Raw genomic sequence first — 18,524 nt, 5'->3', positions numbered from 1 at the left:
TAGCAGTATATATATATAACCATTCACCTTTTCCAATTTAAAACTTCAAAGTGCAAACAAAAGTGGCTTGATACACACACAAACATGCACACACACACACACACACACACACACACACACACACACACACACACACACACACACACACACACACACACAAACAGCCACACACAGATACTACAAGTGGATCCAAAGGATTTAATGTGAAGAAGAGAGCTCATATACCAGAAAATTTCCTGTGGCTGGCAGGATTCAAGCAGGTGAATTGTGTGTATTTGTGTGTATACGTCTGCCAGATGCATGAATAAATCTGTCTTTCTCTCAGTTGGTCTGTCTGTCTGTCAGCCTCCATGACTGAGCCTGAACGTGCAGCGTTACTAGACTGTAAACATTCAAATGACATAATATGTGTGTTTGATCTATATGTAGTGGGTTTCCTTGGGCTTTGATGCTGAAGTGATTAATGAAGGAGAGAAACTTCATTTCACACTAAGACTGAGGCCCAAACCCCAAAATCCCAGCTCATTTTACGCGTCACCAGAGCCAACTTTACCTTGGCCCACCCTCACAGTCTCACAGCTGTTTGGTTCTCGTTCTCTCTCTCTCTCTCTCTCTCTCTCTCTCTCTCTCTCTCTCTCTCCTGCTTTCATTCTCTCTCACACACACAGATGCATATTCACCACAGTCTGTATGATATTCACTGGCATATACATGTATCCATTTTTCAAGTCAACAAAAACATATCCTATCAATGGAGACTCTATGCATTATAAAGGCCTTCATTTACTAATTCTGTTTTTCAGCATGTATATGAATTATATTCATGGAATATTAAAGTTTATATACGGTCAACTACTTAAAAACAAGAAGAAACATGCATGCTAAATGTGAAAGAAGTAAAGCATAACCTGTAAACAATGTCCCAGGGTTTGTTCAGTTTGATGATGAAATATGCCCTAGCTTTCTGTAAGTTAAAAATAAATAAAATGAATGAAGAGGTAAACTGAATTCTTCTGTCGGGTTAAATGAAGCCCGATGTACAAAACAGAAAAGGAGGAACAACTGGAAAGCAAGTGTCAGGAAGTCAAGCATCCTGCAAAAAATCTAAAGGCTGTCGCTGAGAGAGAGAGAGAGAGAGGGAGAGTGTGTGTGTTTGTGCGTGTGTGTGTGTGTCATAATATCCTGTTTCATTCAGCCTCCATTGAAGCCTTGGTGTTTGGTGTTGATTCAGAAAAAGCAGCCTTGTTTATTTCGTTTTCAGTCTGCTTGTTTGAAGACAAGTGGGCGAGTCTAGTAGGGATGAACAAAAGAGAGACTCCTCTCAGGAAAGCCTTTGTCTGTGTGTGTGAGTGTGTGTACGTGTGTGTGCGAGGGGCCGAGGATTTGCTTGTGCGTAAAGTGTGGTTTTCATTGTACGTGCACGTGCGCGTGTGTGTGTGTGTGTGTGTTCAAGGACACGTACAGTACAACCTTCCAGAAGCCAACGTTTATATAGGGTTTACAGTTCAGCTGATCAAAGAACCACTCGAGGAAGCTCTCTGGCAGAACTACCAGCCACCAGGAAAATCAGTGAAATACACACACACACACACACACACACACACACACACACAGAGGGAGAGGGAGAGAGAGAGAGAGAGAGAGAGAGTGACTGGGGGGGTTAAATCATGTGAGAGGGACTGAAGATGGATGGAAAGACGGAGATGAGAGCAACCAGAGAGTGTGTAATGTTGAAGAGAGATGGGTGAAGTAGCAAGGTCATCAAACAGCAAAGACAGAGAGAGAGAGAGAGAGAGAGAGAGAGAGAGAGAGAGAGGTAAGAGGCTAACAGTAAATTGGAGATAAAAAAAAAAAATCCAAGAGAGTAAAAAAAAGGAGGCAGAAAATTCCCATGAAAGAGCAGAGACCTCAGTCTGGAGATAAGCAGACGTATTGGACATGATGAAAGGAGCAGTGACGAAACGGCTGCGTTGTGGCCACACAGAATGTTCTGTGTTTGTGTGTGTCGGTGTGTGTCTGTGAGTGAAAGTCATGTGTTACTCTCCACTTTGCTGGATAAGCTGTGAACAGTGAGTGCATCGCAGGGATACACAGAGACCAATAAGTCCACTTAATGGAGTCTGTGATGATTTAGGAGCAGAAAGAAAAGAAAGAAAGAAAAAAAAAAGAAGGGGGGGTGATAAGTTGAAAGGGGGGCAGGAGATTATCTCTGTCTGGACTGTCACACTCAATCTATTCTCAGGCTGTTTCTGGAGGGGAACAGGGAATTTCAGGGGCCCACTATCATGCTTCTCTAAGTGTCTGCTTCACTCACAGTCTGTGGTCTTTCATGATATTCCATTCAACATGACACTGACAGTGTAACATCCAAGACTAACATCTGGCATTCATGTGTTATACATTGAGACGCACAGCTGTAAATCACAGAGCGAGCAACAGACACTGAATCAAATCCAAGCAAAGCTCCACAGCGATGTTTGCAGGGTTTGAAACATACTGTAATTAAAATAAAATACAAGTAAATGAAATTGCAAGTTTCAAGTGTGCTTTAAGGAAGGTGCATGTGGCTAAGGTGGGTGCCTTATCAAACCAGAAAATAAATGCATATTTGTCACACCTGGATATGAAGTAGGAACACACACACATCAAGATTGTAGGGGAAAAAAAACCTCTTGCCACTAGTCCCATTCTACATCTTTTTGTAAATTGGGAGCATACCAGCGTTCCCTCAGTTCATTCTGAAAGCCAAGGGGATAAAATAAGATGAAAATGTTTTCTGAAAAATGAAAAAAAAAAATTATTTTTATCAGCTTGTTTATATGAATTAGTCAGTAATTATGACAACTTTATCTTGTTGCTACTTACTAACTCCACACTAACCCCTAATCCCAAACCCTGACACTAATCAAATCCTTTTCTTTAACTGAGGGCTGTGGGAAGATTGGGCTCACCCTGTTTCATCTATCCAAGCCCATTTGTTTTTAAAAACTTCTCTCAACTGAAGTTGGGTGCTCACTATAAAATGTATTATCTTTGCCTCCTCCTGGTACAGTGCATGCTACACCTCCATGTTAGTGACTCAGACAAGGTAGGTTGCTCTTGACGGTCATTGCAAGACACTGCCTTGCATGATTACATTATGACTGGGCGAGCAGCAGCTACGACAGTGATCCATGTGGGGTCTTGCTGCTGCAATGGCAAAAAAATGAATCAAATGTCCGAATTACTTGTGAATCTAAAACAAATACTTGAAAACCAGTGTAGCGCCAGAGAACTTTAAAGCCTGTATTTGACATCTGCGGCACAATATCCCAATACATGTACTCTACGATTAAAATCACAATCTGCTCACCCAGCAGAATAATGAGCAAGAAAACTTCAAAGACGCGCCCTAATATGAATGATCGCACTGGCACAAGAAACTATAGAATGTTTTAACCATATCTGACACTCAAAAGGCTAAACATTTGCAGCCCAATCTATACCAATTTTATCTTTTTCCCACATGTGGACAGTCTCAGCATTATGTATTTATGAAATTGAATATTTAATAGTGGTTGTAAAAAGGTGTTAAATGTGTCAGAAATAGACCTTGCTGAATTATTCAGCTCTGGTCTCAAGACAGAAATGTATAAGTGGGAAGGAATGATTTCCCTCCAGACTACATATAAAGCACTTAAAGCCTGTGTGTGTGTGTGTATAGGCTCCCAGGTGATTGCATGTGTTCATTAATGTAAACCACGTCTTTGTGAGCATGTGTGTGTGTGTGTGTGTTTGTGTTTGTGTGTGCGTGCGTGGGAGCTCCTGAAACATGTTGAGGAGAATAATAGTTAGTCTTGCACTGTCATCATTTTTATAAGGGGCCATTGATTCCCCAAAGCCATGTTTGCAATTATAAGCAACATGGTTTAGACAGGAGGGGAGAGGAGGCGAGGAGACAAGGGGAGAGGAAGAGTGAACCGGTGGCGTTGTGTAGCTATTAAGTTAATTCTGTTTGCTGCTACCATGTCGCCGGGCCACGGCAATTTTGTGTGTTTGAATCTTTTTGTCTGGTCGTGTGCGAGACAGTGAGGAAGACAGAAAGAGAGAGAGAGGGAAAGAAAGAAAGACTGACTAAGCGAAGCGATTGTGCTTTGACTTGTGTTGCACTCCGCCTCCTGTGAAGCACTAAGAGCGTGACTTCAGACAAGGATGGCGGCGGCGGCGGCCCAAACTCGCGGCAGGAAATCACTCCTGCATCACAGGATCTCCCAGAAACACCAAATCGACACCATGCCCTCCTCCTTTCATACTCTCCCTTGTACGTCAGGCGACAAATTGCTCCCTCAAAAGAAGAACGCTGACCGGAGATGAAGTGGAACAATTAATTTCACGCTTGTCCTCCCTGCCTCAAAAGCATGTTGGTCTGAGTCCCATATCTGGTGGCACAGAGACACTCCCCGTGGATCGCGACACACACACACACAGACACACACACACAAAATGTAAATTAAACTCTTACTGTAAATGCTAATCACACAGACGTTAAAAACAGACATCTTTGAGCACAAACAAAAATCAAGGCTCGTAAACTCTTACCACCCAACCGGCTGCACCTTCATCACTGCTCCACTCACCATTACACAATCTATCAGTGAGGCTGAATATAGTATTGATCATAATGTGGAGACGTCTCAAAGCCAGATCAATGCACTGGGAATGGATGAGGAGGGTCGTGAGTACACACAAACACACACACACACACACACACACACACACACACACACACACACACACACTGCTGTGATAGAGTACGCCATGATAGGGTGAGAGGAGTGCAGTTTCTGATGGGAAATAGACTGTGCCATAAGGGGATACGTTCCATTGTGGTGAGCCACTGGCCACCAGACATCCACCACACAGTCACGTAGGCAATCAGAGAGGCAGAGGATCCACAGCATAAAGAGGAGACTATAAATGGCAGCGTTACAGACATCTGACACTGCAGTCCTAATATTTTTTGTATAAAACAAAGACTCATCTCAAATGCAAGGAAGGTTCGTACCTCCTTGCTCCCAACTTTGTGTTTGACTGCTGGCAGGAGAGCTTGATACACTCTTCCTAGGCAATGCCAAGACACAGCAGCTGCTGTTGAGCTTCACATGGGGGAGAGGGGTGTGGTTTGCATTTTTTAATTTCATAAGCATATTCAGATGATAAAAGAAATTTTAGACGTTTTCCAAAAACAACCGATTGGGCCATAATTAATCAATGTAATTATGTATGATCACTGGAAAAAGAAAAGGTAAGAATGGCACTTAGCTCTATTTGTTAAGACATGATTGCGCTATTTTTCATAATCTTAAATTTGTCATTTTTAAGTGGGTTCTTCCATCCACCACTGATTTAACCAGATGTTGGACAAATTCTGTTCATTTTCTTTTTAGTTGCTGATGTTGTGCCAGGTGTTGTGCAATTTCCCATTAAGCCTATGTGTCCTACCTAAAAGAGACAGTCCTTCAACTTAAAAAAAAAAAAATCTACTTTTTTACCTAAAAATGCCACCTAAATAGGAAAATTCCTTCCATTTGTTCCCATCCTCACCTCTGATTAACTGATTCACATTTGAAATCAGTATAAAACACCCAATGAGCACTGGTGACCACAAAACTTAAGGGCAAATCCACATCACTTCTCATACTAGTATAAATATATATTGCTTGCCATAAACATAACACTGAATTATTGTTACTATTTAATTAAACTGATGATTGATTATAATAACACAGTTACTGGGCTCTGGTTTGTGTCGAGCCAAACAACTCTGTTCTGAAGCCTGGCCTCTCATAATTTGATTGATTAATGCTCTCTTAAGTCTGGACAGATACCCACAGCACATTAAGCACAGCTAAATGATGATGCTACAAACTCATTCTTACTCATCAGTGTTACAAACTTGTTTCTTGCTTTTCAGGCCAATGACAGCTCATGACAGCAATGTGTAACATCAGAATAGTGCGGGGCGACTTTTGCCACTTTATCAATATCATGATATGACACTAGATAACATCAGAGATTCTGGATATCATCATATTGTCATATGGCATAAGCATTGTCTTCTCCTGGCTTCAAAGCAATTGTAGCTGCTCTGTTATTTGCCTCTAACAGCTTGATCATCATATCCACATTACTAATGATTAGCCAAAGATGTCATTATATTTGTTTTTGTTTTTTTCCATATTGCCCAGACCTATGTCAGAAAAGAAAAAAAAAACACTGATTGTTGAAAACACAGTTTATTTACTTATTCAGTGTAGTGCCACCTTCAATCTTAAAATATGGCACTTAGCAGGGAGTCTTCAAGTGGAGTAAAAAAAAAAATTTACCAAAAAAATTTACCAATCACCTAATGACTAAACACTTCCCATATGTGTGTGTGTGTGTGTGTGTGTGTGTCAGTGTGGGTATACACTTAAGGCAGATTGAGCATTGGATATTCAAGTGCAGTAAAAGCTTTACTAAAATGTTGATGTTTGTCTCTCATGTTGTACAATAATGTTTGTTGCTCTACCTCGTCACACTAAACTCTTTAAGACAGTTTACAGCAGGTAAAAGTTTCAGCAAAAAGGATTTATTTACAATGTCAGGGAAAAGATGAAGGATTTGTTTTTTCATGCTTGTCCTCCCTGTGAGGAAAGGCCATGTTGCTCTTTTTTTTTTCTTTCAACATAATTGAAACTGCTTACACACTTCACCCACTCACCTCCCCTCCACACTCGATCCACCTCCTGCTCCTGTGTGTCTGCAGAGTAACAAAGTGTTTAAAAGCTGCCTGAGGGCTGTTGAGAAGAACAGAAGACTAACAGCAGCACGCACACACACACAGAAACAGAAACACAAGGCCTTATGGCATGGCTGGTGGTGATGCTCAGGAGATTGTCCCAGGGTGCATTGCATCTATTGGGTATGCACCATTGCCCCTCAGAGTGGCTGCCAAATCCCTGCTCTCTCTAATGACCGCCATCTTTCAAAGTCCTCACATGCCATGCCACCATACTATGCCACCCCACCCCTCCAACACACACACACACACAAACACACACACACACACACACACACACACACACTGAAGCCCCTACAGGGGCTGACTTGACATCATCTGTGCCAGCATGTGAGCACATATCTACCATAGCATGATTCCCATGAACCGATGGGACGTCGCCAATTCAGTACTCTGATTAAAAAGCAAATACCACCACACTTTTCTTTCTGACAGCCACAATTCACTACACCCTAGAAAACATAATAGCACCAAGAAGAAGGTGTAATCTGTTCACATGGAACTGATTAATAGTCCACACTCTATCTGTAGTGGCCTGCTTTGAGTTGGTTTCAGCAGAGTTCTGGGAAGCATTTTTCATGCTTAGCAGCACGTACAATGTGGCCTGCTGCTTCGCTATTCCACTCCATACATTCTCACAGACTCAAATTGATTCTAGCAGCAGCCAGCGTGAAAGTGGAAGGAGAGAGCAAAACATTGTAGTGGATGTATAAAGGCAACATTCATCCTCACAAGTGGAGATTTATTATGGGAAGTTACACTTCGGACTGCAATTTCATTTGCGTTTGCTTTGAAGGGCTCGTCCTGACAATGAAACGGGGGAAATAAATGTACCACCAACAGCAGGGAAGTGTAGCTTTTTGGATCCTCAAAACATTTGTCAGTGGAGAGCACAAGATTGAACTGAACATACAAATATGATGAACAATTTGATAAAATGCACACTGCAGATTTGTCACAATGTTACGCCGACAATATATTATTAGATTACAGTGTATGAAAAATAACATGGTAAAGAGGGTAAACAGCATTAAAAAAAATCTATATATATTCAGTATAAATATGGCAACTCCATTACGTTCATCAGTTAAGACCCTCTTTTGCCTCCAGAACAGCCTGAATATTTCAAGGCATGGATTCAAGGTGCTGGAAATGTTCCACTGTGATCTTAGTCCATGCTGACTCAATAGTGTCACGCCAATCCTGCAGATTTTTTGGCAGCATTCATGCAGCAAACACGCCGTTCCTCCTCATCTCATAGGAGCTCCACTGGGCTGATATGTGGGGACAGCACACACCGCGGAGTAAACTAAAGTTGTCGTCACCTTGAGACGATACATGCTATGTGACCTGGGAAATCCTGCGGTATGTATTTATTTCAAAAAACGGTTGCCTGTGGCCGTGAGGGGATGCATTTAGTCTGCAACAATCTTTAGACACACTGTGGCTTAAAACACTGTACGTTTGCTCAGCAGCAATATGTGCCACAAAATCATTCCCTACAGTAAGTGCACCACCAACAGCTTGCCTCAGACACCAGGTAAGACTGATTCATGGATTCACACTGTTTGCACCAAATACTCACTCTGCCATCAGCATGCCGCAGCAGAGACTGTTATTTGTCAGACTGTGCGACATTTTTCCAGTTTTGGTGATCATGCGCCCACTGTGGCTTCATCTTCTTGTTTCAGCGTATGGCCCACTGAGGTCTGGCGTCCTTCAGCACATTAGTGTTGTGCTGAGTTTGTGGCCTGTCTGCTTGCTTGAAAGAATTGTGCCACTCGCCTGCGATCTCTCCTATCAACTGGCTGTTTTTGCCCACGTGACTGAGCAAATCTTAAATTTCATTGTTTAAAGTCACTTAGATTACATGTCTTACCCAATCTAATATTTAATCAAATCAAAACTGAATCTCCCAACCCTGTCTGTTAATATCCCAAGCCACAGTCACATGGCTAACTGCCAAGACAAGCGAGCTGGCTGAGTTGAACCTGATAAAGTGGCCCCTGAGTCTCTAAGTCTCTGTATTTGTCTGTGTATGTCATAAAATTTCCAACGTTTGTCTGGCTAATAATGTAGCCGCCATACTGAAAATTAACAAGCTATTATTTATGAATCATTTCAAGGATTTTTTTTTTTGTTTTTTGTTTCAAAGAAACCACAATCTGATTATAAAAGCAATCAATCTTTCTTTTGTGTGGAGCAAAAACTCAACACAGTTTGGGCTCCTACCCTCTCTACAACGTACTTATCACTGTTGCTGCACATGCAAACGCCACGCCTCTCTGCTCTCTCTCTCCCTCAATCGCTCTCTCTCGCAATATGGATCTGTATTGATCGATTCTAATCCTCTATGTCTGCCTAATCATTTGTCACTTACTTGCTTAGCATTAACCCAGTGTCATCTACACATTAGGCAGTGCAGGCTACTAGCCAATAAATACAAGTAGCACCTGTAAAGGAGACATGGAGGGGAACCTAAAATCAATATGGATACAGTGAGAGAAGCTTTAAGAAATGTTTTGCAGAGTAAACAGAGAAGGGCTGCCTCATATCCATGGATAATTTGCTGGATGCGTGTGTGTTTGTGTGTGTATATGTGTGCTCATATGTGTACTCACATAGCCATATATGCATGACTGCATACCTTCCTGCCCTGTGGTGGAGTGAGTGCTGCTACTATGCCTGCCTGTACTCAGTAATTGTGTTGAAGTTGCAGGTTGAGGGCAAGTACAGGTGAAGGTGATTGGGAGGAGGGGCAGCTGTCCCACTGAGCTGGGTTTGGCAGCACAACAGAGCGCTGCAAACCCACATGGGGCGGCAGTGTTTGACTGCAACAGAGTGTCTAAACATTGTTGCTGACTAAGTGCATCCCCTCACGGACAGGCTTCCATTTTTTAAATACTTACAGCAGGATTTCCCATATCACAAAGCATGCATCGTGTCAAGGTGGCAGTGACTTTAAAGCCAAGCCAAACTAAGCGCGCGTGTGTACGTGCATATATGCAGAGCTGACATAGAGGCAGTGGGGTGACTGGGGACACATACTGAGGTTTTACAGCCGGTGCAGGACATTATGCCAGGACAGCGGAACTATTTTTGGGGATGTGGGCATCCACCCCTGCTCCACGAACTGATGTGTCCCAAGATCCCCTCCCATGTATTCTTCAACACCATAGACTAAAGCTGCAAGCTATCCATTATTGAAGCAGAGGGAATGAGGGGAAGAGAGAGAAGGAGAGGGAGCAAGTACGAAAGAGAGAGAGAGAGAGAGAGAGAGAGAGAGAGAGAGAGAGAGAGAGAGAGAGAGAGAGGGACAGAGAGAGGGAGAGAGAGAGAATCAAAAATGTGTGGAAATATTGATAGAGAAGTGTTAACAAAAAGGTTGATGGAAATACAGAGAGACAGAGCAAAAGGCAATGAGGTAAGAAAGCTATCTGGCAGGACATAAGACAAAGAAAGAAAGAAAGAAAGAAAGAAAGAAAGAAAGAAAGAAAGAAAGAAAGAAAGAAAGAAAGAACAAAAGCTTGCCAAGGTTTACAAGGTACTTGTAATTGATAAAGCAGCTGTAATGGGCCTGATGTCCTTTCTTCCATTCAATGTCCTGCTTGATTACGACTATCTTTACCTACAGCACGCAGGGTGGGCCAAGACTAGTGGCAGAATGATTGATGGAGACAGTAGCAAGTCACAGACAGTCCTTCACACAATGCCGCACACGCTAAATGTGCTTAATAGTCGTAGCTCCGCCCCTTCACCAAGACGGCTTAGTGTTTGCTCTCCACACGCAATCTAGTGTGGCTCATACCATTTAAACAATCCGTCATAATTACAGTTGGGTGTGCGCGTGTGTTCGTGTGTGTGCGTGTGTACGCCATCCTGCAGCCATGGCGCGATGCTCCTCATCCACAGGCCAGCAGAGCCACAGCCAGACCTGAGCAGCCTATGACAGATGACAGTGGATATTTATCTTCAGTGTTCGCATTCATCATCCTAACAGCGCAGAGCACAAGGTGTTTCACTGTATGCAAGCACTTTGTGTGTGTGCGTGTGTATGCTGTGTCTTCTGCAGAAACTTCAGGAACTGGGGGGTAAAAAAAAAGTTCAGTCAACTTCCTTAAAAACACAAATTAACTACTAAATCAAATACTCTCGTTGGCAAACGGACTTAATAAGAGGGATAAATCAAAGAGGAAAAGCACACAACAAGTCATCAAACATACTTGATCTTACGTACACAGCACACTCCCACCAATACAGCATCAGCAGTTGTGCTCTTACAGAATTTAAGTTTAGTCTTTTTTTTTTTTTTTTTTTTTTTTAATCTGGTAGCAAAGGCCCTTGCTCCCTTCTCCCGATCTCTCAAAAGTAAAGGCACGAGTGTTGTGAGAGGTTTGGTATTTCACAGTGGCTTTTCTTATGCTTTTCTTCCCTTAACAAAGCAGTAATTACAGTGTGAGTGAGTGGCTATGTTGGCTAAAGCTGGCCTGCTCGGACATAAAAGGATGGCAGTGGAGGCAGCGCTCTCGCCTGCTAACGCTCTAATTAACTCCGTGACATGCCACCCCTCCACCTCCCCGCGCCACCCCTCCCTCTCATCTCTCTCTCATCTTAACTCACTCTCTATGGTTATCCATATGTAGTGAAGGAAGCACGTGGTTTAGACATAGCAAAGATTATGGTCTGTTCAAAGAGAATGGGAGAGAGAGAGAGAGAGAAGCTAGAAAGAGAAGCATGAGATTAGGGGAGGTTAGGGAAGGAGGGACGGTCATCAGCCAAGCCTCCCCCCCCGGCCCCCTCCTCTCACCTCATTGCCAGCCACGCTGAACCGAACCTGACAGCTATTCAATTTTCCCAAAGCTAAATCTAATCTGCAGCCGTCTCCCCCTCACTGACACACTGCTACACCAGAACCCCACAGCCATCACCCACCACTGGCAGCAGATTGGCACCATCACACACACCTCCCCTCCACTTCCTTCTCTGCTTACACAATGACACACACACACACACACACACACACACACAAAGAAGACATAAAAAGGGAACAGTAAATGAAGGACAAGCAGATAAGTAGACCTTCGTGACCTAACAGTCACGCTATTAAATATTATAATTTAATAAACTACCAGGCTAAAGCATGAAGATATTGGTAACTTTGTCCCAAGAGAATATATTTTGGAAAAGCAGGTGGAAGTCGTTCTTTGATCAGATGAAATGTAAACTACGCTTTGGCTCGGCCGGGCTGGAAGCAGCAATCTGGACCCAATCCAAACATCTGTACCTAATTTTTAAATACATCTGCATAATATACAATAGAGATCATTCAGTACCAAGTGCATCACTTAAAGTTTAACAAATAATGTATGTCTAATATTAAATAATCTACATATTTCTACTGAAGGAAATTTGCATAAAAAATACAACTACATTAATGAATTTTTAACAAGTATGGCGAATGCAGTACATTTGTAAGTAATGATAAAATCATAAAGCAAGTTAATTTGAATACATTTAATTAAAAGAAATCTTATGCTAGACCAAATTAAGAGTTTAAATGCTGTTTATGATGAAGTAGTGAATGAAAAGTATAAAACATTTCATCAACTCATATTGCATTTTCTCCACTCAGCGAGAGTCATTCTTCCACTGTTGTCAGCCAAATATGCAATTAATTTGAAATGAAAATGAAAAAATGCAATGCATAATCATTTCCACTTCAAAATTGGACAATTAGTCATGCTCTTAAATCTAGTCAGTGTGACTAAAATACAAATTCATTACGAAAATAGATCTCTCACCAAAAACAGAAAAACATGAAACTGCTTTGCTTCTAATCAAAAATAAATACAATCGGCGTGCGTCGGGATTCTCTGAGTCTTCTGTAGAAAAATTAAATTATGTTTAAATGAAACAAGGCTCTCAGAGAGGTCTCCAATAGATCAAAGCATATGGCTGGGGTGGAGTGAAAACCTTGTAACTGCAGTTTTAGTGAGTCTGATGTTGAAAAAAGAAAACTTCAAAACATCTTTGGGTTATGAAAGTCTTTGGTAACCTTTGGGATAAAGTCACCGATAAATAATCACCACGTAAATCGCCAGACATTATGGCAACAATAATAAATATTGTCCTGATACATAAGTGCACAACATGGCTTGAGCCACTGAAGATTTTTAAAGCCGTATTTCAGTTGATACTGCAACATTTATTTGACCCTCTCAATGATAACACGCTGATATTTTTAGGAAAAGCTGTGGACAGCACGCAGATCAGTTAAAACATCCAGAATTTTATCATATTTTCCGCTCCTCTCTCTTGCACTCTGTTTTTTTTTTTTTTTCTCTTGCCTTGCCCTCTCCATAAAGCCGGCATGCGTATGTAGTGTGCCTCTCTAAGCCTTTTTCCTCTCCACTTCACTGGACGACTTCAATACTGGTATTTATTTTTCATCCAGAGTTCCTCTTTGAGGGGCTACTCTGCTCCATCTCCTTTCTCTCATTCTTTAGGAATATTGTCAGCCGACATGTCAGTGCCTTGCCTCACTAAGCTTTCTGGCAGTAAATGAGAGCGGTATGGCACCACTCTATATAAGTGGTCGGGTGTCGAGTCTGTACGTACACAAACATGCAAACACACACACACATACACACACACTCTTTCTGCACCCAGGCAAATCGATTCTAACATACTCTTGTCACACATCATTACACCATCCCATTATCCTTTGCTCTTTTGCTCTGTGTGTGTGTGTGTGTGTGTCTCTGAGAGTGTGTTTGTGTGACTGAGCACGATTTAAGCAGGTATACAAACTTAACGCACACATACACACACTGTCTTTGTATTCCGCACTCTCCAAGACAGCTGATACTTCTAGAAAAAGCAAAAAAAAAAAAAAACACAGTGACAATCTCGCAAAATGATCAGTTGTCTTGTATCTTCCATTACCAAGAGACTTGAAGTGATTCCAGCATGGCATAATGTCCCAGTATTTTGTTTCCAAGAAGCCATAACATCAGTGAGGTGAGAAGTAGCCCAGACAGCAACGCACGCACACACACGCAGACACACACACGCAGACACAGTCATCATGGACAGGCTGTCTCAGACAGGTTGCTCAATGACACATGAAATTAAAGATCTGAACAGAAAAGCAGTGAAGAGGCTAGAAAAACACACAGAGCTAATTCTAACCATCAGTGGGAGATGTTTAATGTGTCTCATACAAGTCTCCTGTCCTTCATATGTGTGTGTGTGTGTGTGTGTGTGTGTGTGTGTGCAAATGCATCTGTGTGTTGTGTGCGTGCATGCTCATAGTATGTGTATGTGCGCACATTGACGGGTATAGTGCTAACAGCTGATTTGTATAACAAGCTGAAGGAGTTATTGATCAGTTCTGTCTCTCTCTCTCTCTCCCTCTCTCTCTCTCTCTCTCTCTCTCTCTCTCTCTCTCTCTCTCTCTCTCACACACACACACACACACACACACACATACACACATCAGCACTGCCCTGGCTGATCCCTGTGCTGGTGTAACCTTGAAACAAGAGCTGTTTCCGATGAATACAGGAAGTGGGTTGAGGGGCAGGGAGGGAGAAGGACAGAGCAGGGCAGAGAGGGTGAGGGAGATCTGGAGATGAAAGGCTGAATGTCTTAAATTAGCAGAGGGAGAAAAAAAAACATGGAAGTTTAAAAAAGATGACAAAATATAGTAGATTGTATGTGGGACAAGTCAAAGAGAAATGATCCAATAAATAAGTGAGATAAAGGACAAGAGCATTTTAAACAAAAGATCTAACTGCTTGTTTGTTTGTTTTCTAGTTATTATTTCACTTGATCTTTCAAACAGTCTCTTCCAACTAGGCTACTTCCAAATAATCACATTTATATCTTTTTTTATACTGTAGATCCTTTTGAAAAATATGTAATTTTTGCAGTTGTCATTAATTAAAAATTAAACACTGACATTAAAAAATGTCATTAATTATTTCATGTCATAATTTCAGTTCATCCTGCTAAATAATTATGACTGCAATAACTGCAGTCATATATATGTATATAATATACGTGTGTGTGTGTAGAGCAAACCACAAAGAAGTGAATATGAACAATGAAGGAACATATGTGAAAAATACATTTTAAAAATGTCTTCTATATATTACATAATTTCCACTGAACAAAAACTGATGGCACAAAAATTATTCTTCAAATAAAACATGCTGTGACATAAGCAGCATCAATGTACATTTATCACAATCTGTGTGTATGTGTGCGTGTGCACGTGTGTGTGTGTGTGTGTGTGTGTGTGTGTGTGTGTATGTGTGTCATTCATGCAGAGGCTTGGTTATTTCTGAGGGAGTTTTGTTACGCTGAGGTCAGAGAGATAACCAAAGAGAGACTGAGTCCATCTGTCCCCAGCCCAGAGGAAACTCACACACACACACACACACACAAACACACACACACACACACACACACACACACACACTAACACACAAAGCTAGGTCTTTTCTCTCCACTGCCATCATCCTTTCTATCTAAGACAGCGTCGATCCCTCATTCTTTCTGCCTATTTAAAAGCATATGTGCCCCCAGGGGATCTGTGGTCCCTCCTAAGCATTCCTGTACAGGAGCTGCCAGTCAGATTGTACTGGACACACACTGACACACATCAGGACACAGACAAGCTGTCAAAGCCTATATGTGCATGTCTATCTGTATGTGAATGCAAACAAACATACACAGATACAATTTTAGCCTGTAATCCATCAAAGTGGGCACCATCAAAAGTATTGCCCTCACCAAGACCCAAGACGCCGGATTGGGTTGAAAAGATGCACTTTTCCGACAAAGAGGTCTCCAGTCTTTTCTTTGCTCAATTAACCCTGCGGCCTTCATTTGCATTTCATAAAGAGGTCGTCACTCCGTGGGAGGGTTATCTTCATTTTAGAAGCAGAAAAATACGAGAAGGGGGAGCAGTTTTTATCCTGTCAAAGAGATGACACCACTCTCCTGCCTTACCAGCGGCTGATGAAATCCACCCAATATGTGTGTCTGTGTATATGCATATGCATGTGTGGGCTTGTGAGTGTATTAAGTGCATATGCATGTGTTACTGTAATGGTTTACAGGAGTGTATGGGTACATGTGTGTATCTGCCTATGTGCGAACTCACACACAGGGCGGACATGTGTAAGTGACAGACAAATGACCTGGCTATTCAGCATGTGCGCTCTCAGGTTTGGCCTGTGTGACACCTAACAGTGGCATGCTAGTGACTTAGTCACACACCACACAGTATCTCTGCACACACTACAGCCATGAGCTCCTGACCCTAAGCACAGCATTGCACCTGTCCTCCCACTGAGAGGTCAGCATCACATAGGCCTTTTGTCCACTGACTATCCATTAGCCAATTATAACTCAAAGATCATCAGCTGACCCTGCATTAGCAAACATTTGCATTCCATCACCCTCGAATCCTACGTCAGTGCCACAAAGTTGAGTGGGAGAGGAGGGGGTGTAGACTGCAGAGAGGAACGGAAAGAGGTAGGGGGTGTTGGAAATGTGAGAAACATTTAGTTGCTTAGCAATAAAAACTAAAGCTTTGAGTGTATTTGTATGTGTGTATGTGTTGTGTGTGTGTGCCTGAGTGTGTGAGTGTGTGTGTGTGAGTGTGTGTGTCTATCTCCACTACAGAGTGCTAGAGAAAAGGACACCCATTTAAAAGGCACATTTTCGGAACAAGCTTTTAAATCTGTGCCTACCTAGTCTACCACATGCATTACTGACTCTCAAGTGGCTAAAAAGCACCGGTCCTGCAGTTTGAGAGAGGGAAAAAAAAAGACATTTCCCTCAACTCAAAAATTATTCTACATCACAAGCCTAACACAAGATCTTGCAGATCCAAATTGAAAATTTAAATGGCTCTTTAAAATGCATTTGTTAAGCTTTTAGGTAAACAGTTACATTTTTGACAATATCACACATCGCTACAGTTGTTCACAAAAAAAAGCATTTGCAACATACTGTGTGTTGCAGATGTGTTTTGCAGTTACCACAGTGTGTGTGATTGAGGCATATAAACATTTGCTGAAAATGAAAAACAGTTTGAAAGTGATGATGTACCCCAAGAGTACTGTGGAGCTACTCCAGGAAATGGTCACTTATATCTAGTTTATTTTAAAAAAAAACAAAAAAAAAAAAAAAAAAAACAATGGTCTTCTACTTACTGCACATAGGAAAATGCTCATCAAACTTTGGTCATCTGGAGTGGTCATGATTAGAACAAGAAACAACCAGTCCAAGAATACTGAGGCCCCACTTTGTTTTCAGTAAAGCTGAAGTGGAATTTTGACAAAATAAATAAAATGTGAAAATAATAAAAAACTTACCTTCTGCAGCAGCTGGGAGCCGGAGTACTTGGCTGAGATGGACTTCATCTCCCCTCCAAAAGCTGAGGCCCACAGCTTCACCCTGCAACACACACACACACACACACACACATGCACACACATGCACACACACACACACACACACACACACACACACACACACACACACACACACACACAAGCAAGAGAGCAACCAAAGAGTCAAGAAAATACCCAAGACAAGATGTAACTTTAAGAGAAAAGTCAGACATAACCTAAACATACTTAAAAACTCTTCCACTGGCATGCTGAAGGCTAGTCTGTTCTATTTTGTTGGATAACCAAAGAAAACATTAGAATACAATAGACAAAATGTATAGATTTTTTTTAACTTAATATATGAATCATAGTTTTTTGAGGAAAAGTGCTGTTAAAATTTTGTTGAGACATAAATGTGGAACAAATGAATCATCATCTCTCCAAATGCGCACAATTGTTAGGGCACAGTGGCCCGTGGTGTTAACAGTGTTGACTTTGTGCCGACAGTTTACAGTATCAGCGCCTGAATGTGATATTAAATAGTTCCTGTTGATGACTTGGATGCTAGGACATTTTTCAACTTCTGTCTGAAACTTGGAGAACGCGCGGCACCACGCGTAAGAGAGCCGTCTACTTACACTGATGGAGGGATGCTTTGGTGAGAGCCTCCCACCCCGGTGACCCTGGTGCTTAGAGTTGAGCAGACTAGGAGCAGACACGCACACCACACACCAGAAAACACACAGCTCGGATCCACCTGCATCTTGGGAGGGAAAAGAGCCCTTCCTATGCGCGCACACTGCTTATGCTGCCGCTGTAGAATTTTTTTTTTTTTTAATTCTCCGGAGAATCCAAGAATGACAAACCAATAAAACTTAAGAGTAAATCCAAAGTCACTAATATGACTGGCTAATTATACATGGCTACATATTTGTCTGTCCTCATCCCCTGGCGTGAGACGCGGATGCCCCGATGCGCCTTGGCAGGAGCTCCTCTATGGGAGTTTATCCAAAGTGCGGCGGTAACTCCTGCTGACCGGAGCGGCGCACACGGCTCTGCTGCCCGGCGGAAAGTCGAGCTGGTGTCCTGCGGCACGCAAAGTCCCTTTGAGCGGCTTTGTTTGACCCAGCGAGCCCACAGAGAGCAGCGGGAGCGCAGAGGGGACAGGAGACAGCGGGCTACATTAAGGAGTGGAGGTTTAGGGGAGCTGGGGAGATCATAAAACGATGCAGCGTACAAGAGCACGCCTACTCCTCTGGAGTGCTGCGACGAGGCTTCTCTCTCTCTCTCTCTCT

General features: G+C 42.2%; 1 protein-coding gene across 1 annotated transcript in view; it reads right to left on the bottom strand.

Moving 5' to 3' along the window:
* cacna2d3a (calcium channel, voltage-dependent, alpha 2/delta subunit 3a) overlaps positions 1-18,129 on the bottom strand; it is a 118,518-nt gene extending 100,389 nt beyond the window's left edge. The window contains exons 1-2 of the mRNA XM_030056214.1: positions 17,868-18,129; positions 17,212-17,293 (exon numbers count right to left, since the gene is read on the bottom strand). Coding sequence (XP_029912074.1) covers positions 17,212-17,293; positions 17,868-17,992 — 207 coding nt within the window. The 5' untranslated portion in view covers positions 17,993-18,129. The remainder of the gene's footprint in view (positions 1-17,211; positions 17,294-17,867) is intronic.
* Between the last annotated feature and the right edge of the window lie 395 nt (positions 18,130-18,524).

Source organism: Myripristis murdjan, chromosome 7 (genome assembly GCF_902150065.1).
Source record: "Myripristis murdjan chromosome 7, fMyrMur1.1, whole genome shotgun sequence".
In the NCBI taxonomy this organism is placed as follows: Eukaryota; Metazoa; Chordata; class Actinopteri; order Holocentriformes; family Holocentridae; genus Myripristis; species Myripristis murdjan.
Note: the sequence above shows the minus strand (reverse complement) of the source record. Positions and strands in the feature narration are given on the sequence as shown.